Source organism: Bufo gargarizans, chromosome 3 (assembly GCF_014858855.1).
Source record: "Bufo gargarizans isolate SCDJY-AF-19 chromosome 3, ASM1485885v1, whole genome shotgun sequence".
In the NCBI taxonomy this organism is placed as follows: domain Eukaryota; kingdom Metazoa; phylum Chordata; class Amphibia; order Anura; family Bufonidae; genus Bufo; species Bufo gargarizans.
The window spans coordinates 486,684,544-486,693,282 of record NC_058082.1 but is presented as its reverse complement, the minus strand read 5'-3'; the positions used below and the strand labels follow the sequence as shown (position 1 = coordinate 486,693,282).

Here is an 8,739-nt window from a genome sequence, read left to right as displayed (position 1 = left end):
CTGAGAAAAGGGTCCGAATATTTATGTCAATGCAAAATTTTAGTTTTACCTTTTCAATAAATTAGCAAAGATACGTAACATTATGTCTGCATTTTCTCATTAAGGGAAAAGTCCCCTACTCAGTGCAGATTGTAGGGGACAAAACTAGATTTTTATTTATTTTAGCTTTAGGCCACAACATAGCAAAATGTGAAAAAGGTGAAAGTGCTTTGTATGTTTCTATAGAGCCCTGCCACAGGGCTCTGTAGGAACATTGTTTTCGGCAGGCACCCTTTTGAGGGCCTAAAGCTGCCATAGCAACTGAAAGGCTCCTTTGATCTCAGCACAGGGGTGCGGTTAGGGCCCCTGGAGTGCTTGTGAGTGGCATTATCACTGATCACATGCCTCCAAGTGTCCCAACATGTACAGCAGAGGTCAGAAAGTATTACATCTTTTAATCAACTTTATCACATATCTACTAAAATAATAGCGACCATATGAGGTATCAATAAAGGAAATTATTAGTAAATTGGAACAAATAGGAAAAGTTTTATATGATCGATCAGTAAGCATTGTTTGCAGTGATTTTGATTGAGGCTGGTGTGACAACACCAGTTATGGATGCCAGTATAACATACAGTGTAGATGTGATTTTGGATCTCTATGGAAATAGGTTCTTATACGTGAGTTTTTCTTCCTCTCCCTTCTCTTGCATCCTTGTCTCCAGCATCCTTATTTCTTTTTTTACTTGACGGCTTAGTGTTGGATCCAGATCTATGACTTTCTCAAAATCCTTCTTTGCTTCTGCTTCATTCCACACTTCGGCATTAGCTTTAGCTCGAAGAAAATAAGCCTTCACCAAACCTAGGATGAATCAAGCAACTGAGATCAGTGGACCAGTACAATACAGTGCTAAAACTTCTTAATAAGTCATAGTTCAAAGCATGATATTAGGAAGTATGAGGTTATGAGCACAGGAGAGCTCAGGGGAAAAGCTAGTGGAAGAAGAAACAAATTGCACATTTTGCTACGTTGTTATTAGTTAAGGAGGTTTCCACCCAAAGCATGCCAAGAATAGAAGAAAAAAAAAAGGTTCAATATGCTTAGGGTGGGTTCACATAACATTTTTGTCATCTGTTTAATGTATAGATTGGGGGGGGATACAAAAGCATAGCACAGCATGCTTTTGTATCTTGCAGAGTCTGGTAAAAAGACTTTGGGGGATACTTATGACTGGTGTAAAGTAGAACTAGCTTAGTTGCCCAAGGCAACCATTAAGATTCTACCTTTCACATTCTACCTGGGCACATTTTATATGCTTTATTGTGTCCTCTTTTGTGAGTATAATACATACCCTTTTCTGGAGATATGTTTTTGCTGAAAAGATGTTCCACTATAGGAGATGTATGTATAATGTGTTTCTTATACAAATTCAGGACATGGGCACCTTTGTTTAGTGCTTATTACAGGCAATAACAGAAGTTTTGGACAACAGCAGCAGCTGCAATTACCGTACATTTGGACAACTAACCAGCAAGTATTGGATACACTGTATTATTTAAATAACATTACCTGACCCTCTCTTTTAGTGGGAGCAGTGCAGATTAGATTTTTTAACTTTATGTATATCAGAGGACTTGACCTACTTCTGGCAGTCTTTGCTGCATTCACTCCTTGATAAAAAGGACTATTATAAGAAAGCATACTGTGTTATATTTTAAAAATATCCAACTGGCAGAATTATTATGAGGACCTAAGCCTTGATCATCAATAAAGTCTAACAGATTTTGAATCAAAGAAATAGAACCTAGTGGCAAGGGATTAGCTCCAAAGGCAGCTTAATGTTTTCTTTTCTCCTGAACCTTTAGGCCCACTAAGGTTTCAAAGACTGAGCCCAGCAGAGGATCCTCTGGTACTCTGGTGGGCCAATCTGACCTTGATTACATCAGGTCAAGCATTAACAATGGGAAAGGACTACCAATTTAGACCATAAACCATAAAGACCACCTGATCGGTGTAGGCTCTGTTTCATTCTGTTTGTGCAGGTGGTCACCTGTTTACCGGAGTAAGATCGCAACAACTTTTCAAAAAATGTGCAGTAAAGTTAATAAATCTGGCTTAGATTGGTTTGACAGTTTAACCATATCCACTTTCCCAGCCACTTTTCAAAACTGGAATGAGTGGTCTAAAATTGCAAAATGTGGTAGAACCTTTACACAAGGAAACCCAAAAAGTCACAAAGCCCTATTTGCAACTTTTTGAAGCCAGAGTTCTGGCTCGTTCACCGATTAAAGTATCGTTGATGCAGGCACCAAAATAATTGTTTCTGGGCATCAAATTATCCTGTGCAAACAAAGATGAATCTGTATGGGGAAGAGCAAGTGGTGTAGCAATCACTTTTCCCCATATAAAGGAAAGGCTTGCTGCAAGTAAATGCAGCTCTCACCTCTGCTCACAATCAGGCAATTATCAGAAACAAATATTTCATTCCTGATAAATGCCAGGATAGGTGTACATTTCTTCAAGATTGCTTCCCCCTTACCTAATAGACACAGTAAATATGTTTTAATTGAAACAATTACATTTATTTAGGAGAAGGCCATCAACTGCATCAAGGCAACCTCGAAATAAGAAGTTCCAATTGTGAAAATGAGTCAATTCTCCCTTTATACTGCTGTCAGCTGCAATGAAACCCATTGTATATGAATTCAAAGAAAGCATTATACGTACATGTTTCCTTTAAATTGATATCTACTTTAATAATTCTATATGTATAATTCACAATGTCTTTGTACATACATTTTAAGCAGATTTAAAATTAATCCCTCCTGAGTGGCAATTATTATTTCTACCTGAAGAAAGGAAGAATAAACCTTTGAGTCTTTGAGAGAACCATTTGTTTCACTATAAAGAGCTGCAATACATCAAATTAATTACACTCAGAGATTTAGAGGGGCTTCTCATGGGCTGTTATGTACACGGCATGATTTCATGATGTGATATACCAAATATTGGATCTGTAAATTGGGCAATTTTCCTTGAATCTGTGTCCTTCAAATCCCCTGGCTTTGAAGTGGTGTTAATCTCCCAGCTCAGTAGATAATCTTTGGTTGAAAGCCGTTTACGGTTTTACACTTGCCAAGAAGAACAAGAAGGAGCAGAGAAGCTTTCTGAGAATTTCGCTTTATTTTGTATATAAAAAATTATGCTTGTCACAAGAGCAGAAGAAAATATATGACTGTTATTGATGTACGCCATGGGGTCCTCGAAAAGAGAACTTCAGGAAGCAATTAGAGAAAGAGGCTTAGAATAAAGACTGGTATTTTTGATTGTTCCTGTAACTATTGAAATACATTTGATCTATGTTTATTTGTTTATGCACCCTTTTGATCTGTCAATTGTCCTGGTGTCTTTATGATGCATATACTTATACTATTATACTAATATATAATATATACTTTTGTTTAAAAATGAAAAGTCAGCAGATTCATCCCAACCATTTACTCTTCTAGCTGGAAAATCTATATAGGGATCTCCTAAATCAGAATACCTGGATGCACTAGATATGTGTCTGATCCTGAATACAAAGAATAAAAAAAAGGCATTTCAGTAAAGTTTTCTCAATCTTGATTAACGTTGGACACCCTGGAAAGTGACATGATAAATGCTACAATGCTAGCTTTTTTAACTATAATGAATGAGAAAATACTGAAACATGAATACTGTAATAAATGTTCCCACCAATGAAGCAGATTTCTATTGCTGGGAATAACCATTTTTAAAACCATAGATGTATTTACAACTGAAAAATTGTTCAGATAATTAAGAACAACCCCTGTCCTTATGTCCATAAGAATGACATAGGGAATAGTCTCCTGCTTACCGTAAGGTAAATGGACATAATAGGGAGAAGTCACCCCCTTGCCAATCCAGCAGACTCAATGTAATGCATCAATGGCCATTCAGCTGTTACCAGGAGTCAGGTTGGCATCAATCAATGCTAACCATTTCATATATGACTAATTTTACTGCACAGATGAATGCAACCTGTTGTTTCGATTCCAGAAGTCATCTGTAATTGAGAAGAGGCATAGATTTATAGATGCACAGTTGTCATGCAAAACTGAGGTTACAGGCTCACGCACATGACTGTGGTTTTTGTCTGCATCCGATACACATTTTTTGTGGATCAGATGTGGATCCATTCACTTTATCTGGGCCGCAAAATATGCGGACAGCACACTGTGTGCTGTCCGCATCCATATGTCAGTTCCACAAACCCACAAAAAAAACATCCTAGTCATTTCTGTTTTACGGACAAGGATAGGGCCATTCTACAGGGGGCAGTACGTTCCATTCCACAAAATGCTGAACACAACAGCCAATATCTGTGTTTTGCGGACTGTAAAAACAGCAATAGCTCTGTGCATAAGCCCTAAGGCTGGGGCTACATGATAGCTTTGGCTGTGAGAAGCATTTGCAACCAAAGATCGCTGTGAAGCACTTCTGCCTTGAAATATAATGGAAGTGAATAGAGCAGCATTGCAACCTGCAAGCTACCATGACTGTAACTCTGCAGTTGCATAAAATTCAGCACTGTAGTGTACTGCACTGCAGTATACAAAGCTGCAGCAAAGTATATGATATTATAAAAAAATTTACACAAGCCCTGTAGAAAATTTCTGCAACAGAATCTGCATATAACTTGGGGTGCAGGGCTGATTTCAAATCAGAAGCATGTGCCCTGGCCCAATAGGAGCGGGACGGAGGCTGGGAGTGGGTGGATCTGGCTGCAATAATCATTCACAGTGGCAATCCTCACACTGATGTTCCCTAGGGTTGGGCAGTGATAGGAAAGCATACCCTTTCTTCTCTCGGGGCACACCCTAATGTTGGGGCTCCTGCCTGATGATAGTTGGGGTGCTCTTGGTGTTATGAGTGTTGTGCAGGTACGAGACAGGGCATGTAGGTGAAGTGGCCATTGTATGGTGCTGAGTCAGTAACTGGGCCGATTGTAGGAGATAAATAATTATCTTTTTACTGAAGTGCAGAATGAGAGTTGTACTACATCCAACTATATCAAACCAAGGAAAGTCACTGTCACGGCCTTTGCTGTGTGCGCAGGGACACTTTTGCCACTCTTGCAGTTGCCCTGGGCAACGTGTTGCTGTTTCGGCATGTGGTGGCAGTGTCTCGACTTTTGCTGTGTGCTCCGTGACATGGTTGCCACGCATGCTGTTGCCTGTGGTAATGTGTTACTTGTTGGTTGGTGTGTGCCCTTCCCCTTTTAGTGGTATCCTCCCTCTGTCTGGTACTGGAAGGGTTAACTCCCTGACTGGGTGTGGTCACTAGGGTTTTATCCCCTGTGGCTCCCTGGCTGGAGTCAGTTGTACTTCAGCTGTCGTTGGTGCTGGAGCTCTGCTCCAGTCCAGGGTGTTCTATCTGCCCAGTCCTTGAGGGCCACCTTGTAAGACATCGATGTCATCAGCGATGTCATCCCGGGTTCTCCAGCTATGTCTTTCCTCCCTTACATGCTGTGCATGTTTGGTGTGGGGTTAGGTATTTGGTGTTCCATGTTTTGTGTGTTTGGTTTTGTCATCCTGCATGTAGGCTAGACATTTACTTGTCTACCTCCGTGAGGGGGCTGGTTTCCCGGAGGGGTGAACCATAAGTCTGTATGCAGTGCTGCCTGGGGCTGCCGTGCACCTTGCTGTATTGGGCCCAGGCAGTATCAGGTGTGCTGGATACCTGTGTGTGGTGTTGTTAGTACGGAGTCCTGTTTGGTGAGTGGGCTCCTGCACGTTTGCATGGGTTCCAGTCGTGGAGGCAGCAGCAGGTAAGCTTGTTGTCTGGTGTTCTTACCCGCTGTCTCTGTTGCTGTATTCAGTCTTCCACTTTTCCCTGCAGCTAGGCCCTTTGAGACTCCTGTTCCTGTGTATGGGAGGAACAGGTCGTCTCTCCCCTGCTACTATGTAAGGGATTCTCAGGGTGACTCATGGCCAAGGGAATCCAGGGTATGAGCCGTCCTACCATCAAGGTCCGCTCCTACGGTTAGGAGTTAGGGCAAGGATTAGGGACGCAATAAGAGGTGACCTGATCCTGAGCTCCTGACCTAGCTGCTCCCCCTTTATACTTGACATTGTACAGTGGGGGGTTTCCCCCACTCCCCACCGTGACAGTCACAGTGCAGTCTCTTCCCAATAGCTTTAATAATGGTGATTATAGGAGTAGTAGTCCCTGATCGCCTTCTAAACACTTTGCAACCTTTCCAAAATGATCACAGGAATGCAAAACTTAAAAAAGTGGTAGGCGTCCCAGACTATAGACCATCCACACAAATGGCAACACAGTGTGGTAGGTGCCAGGTATTATAAACCATTCACATGCAAAAAGTCTCACAATCAGCTCTGCAATTCCCAGACTGAAGGATAAAGATTGTCAAACCATTATATAAGTGTGAAAGGTGCTTAACTGTTAATCCTTTCACAAGCAGCAAAGTCTCTGGGCCATAAACAGCGAATACCTTACTAACATGCACGGCGTTGGGATTCTGGACAGTCTGTGGATATCTGTTCCTACTTCCCGCAGGGATTCTCTCCTGGCACATTTTCTGTTTTTTCCTTCAGCTTCAGTGAATATGGGTGTCTCACCAGCAAAAGCCAAAGAAGTGTTCAACCAGGCTCTGAGGCTGCTGCATCTCACAAATAGACCCAGACTGGAATGGCTGCTGTCTCTCTCTCTCAGGCTAAGCTATAACTGAACTAACATCTATCTTTAACAGCAGGTAGAGCTAAGTTGAAACTTGGCTGATGCAATACTAGCTAGATAGCTTCCCCCTCACAGAAAGAAAAGGTTAGCTTCCATTCTTCCATCCAATCCATATACTGTATAAATGGGATCTACAAAATATAGGATGAAAAGCTGTTCCATGTAAAATGCCCTCAAAAGACATGGGGGCACTGCCTCGGACTGGAGAGGAAAACGTTCTTTACTGTAAGAACTGCAAATCTGTGATTCACCTCAGGACGTGGTCACAGCAGGAACAGTGGACAGTTTTGAAAAGAGTTTAGATTAATTCTTAAAAGTAAATGACATAATACTTATGAAAAGGTGTAGAAATCTGAGTCTCACTTTCTTCTGGGATTCATGTCCGCCCTATCCCTTGGTTGAACGTGATGAACTTTTGACTTTTTTCAACCGTATCAACTAGGTAACTATGAGTTTAGGCATAATTAACTAAACAGTGAAATAATATTACAATAATACAAAGCATTAAAGGGATTCTGTCACCAAGTTTTAGGCTATAGAGATACGGACATGCACGGCTAGATCGCCGCTAGCATGTCCGCAATATACCGGTCCTATAGAGCTGTGTGCTTTTATTTCCTTTAAAAAAGGAGTTTAGAGATATGTAAATTAGTCTTGTAAGGTGCCCAAGGGGCTGTACGAACCTTCCTGGTGCCCAGCCACGCCCACCTGTGAAGGAGCCCAGCACCGACTATGTCCTCCGAATCTCCTCCTTTCGCCACCGATAGATTGCCGTAATAGTGTTCCTTCCCTGTGCTGGCATCAGCCTCAGGGAAGGAACTGCGCATGCGCGAGCTCGCGCATCGCGAAATTATGGCAATCTATCGGTGACAAAAGGAGGAGATTCGGAGGACATAGTGTCACGGACGGTGTACAGGAAACAAGGCAAAGCAACATGTATAAACGACTCGCTGGATCCAAAAACTAAGGAACCAAGGGAGACCCCTGCAGAAGACCTGGCACTTTCCCTGGCTGCTCAGCCTATGCAAAGATCCGAATGGTGGAGGTTTGCATATCCACGAACCTTGACTATAAAGCCCTGAGCACCCTACAATAGTGAGGGGACACGACCACCGGCTCCCTACACAAGATACGGAGGGAGTCAGGGTCACCTGGGATCCAGCAAACAGAAAATAACAGATAAAGGTACAACACTTAGCTTAGAAGCAAACAGGAGGACAGAGTCAGCGTGCACACACACTCCAGGAAGTAGTATAAGCCGCCCAGAAAAGCCTTCTGGGGAAGAATTTAAAGGGAAGCAATTAGTCCAACACATGACAGCTGAGAGAGGCTAACGAGAGGAGGAGCTGAATACCACAACACAGAAACTCAAGGAGGAGGTTCTGAAAGGCCTCTGTCAGAGCTTCTCAGCTGTCTGGTTGTGACAGTACCCCTCCCTCTACGAGTGGACTCCGGACACTCAGAACCCACCTTCTCAGGATGGGACCTATGGAAAGCCCTGATGAGACGAGAGGCCTTAATGTCCGTCACTGGGACCCACATCCTCTCCTCAGGACCATACCCCTCCCACTGAACAAGGTACTGAAGAGAACCACGGACAAGACGAGAATCCACAATCCTAGAGACCTGAAATTCAAGATTCCCATCAACCATAATCGGAGGAGGAGGCAAAGGCGAGGGTACAATGGGTTGAACATAAGGTTTCAAGTCTGAGGAAGATCAAGACGGTATGCAACAGGATTGATGACAGACAGGATTTTGTAAGGCCCAATAAACCTAGGACCCAACTTCCAGGAGGGAACCTTCAATTTGATATTCTTGGTAGACAACCACACCAGATCACCAACATTCAGGTCCGGACCAAGCACACGTCTCTTATCAGCCACACGCTTATATCTCTCACTCATGCTCTTTAGATTATCTTGAATCTTTTGCCAAATAGATGACAAAGACGAGGAGAATCTGTCCTCATCAGGTAAACCAGAAGACCCC

General features: G+C 42.6%; 1 protein-coding gene across 2 annotated transcripts in view; it reads right to left on the bottom strand.

The window, feature by feature from the left end:
- Nucleotides 1-341: 341 nt before the first annotated feature.
- Nucleotides 342-8,739, bottom strand: part of LOC122932871 (aryl-hydrocarbon-interacting protein-like 1) — a 117,938-nt gene continuing 109,540 nt past the window's right edge. For both annotated transcript variants that reach the window (XM_044287520.1, XM_044287521.1), the window contains exon 6: nucleotides 342-843. In XM_044287520.1, the coding sequence (XP_044143455.1) occupies nucleotides 641-843 (203 nt within the window). In that variant the 3' untranslated portion in view covers nucleotides 342-640. The remainder of the gene's footprint in view (nucleotides 844-8,739) is intronic.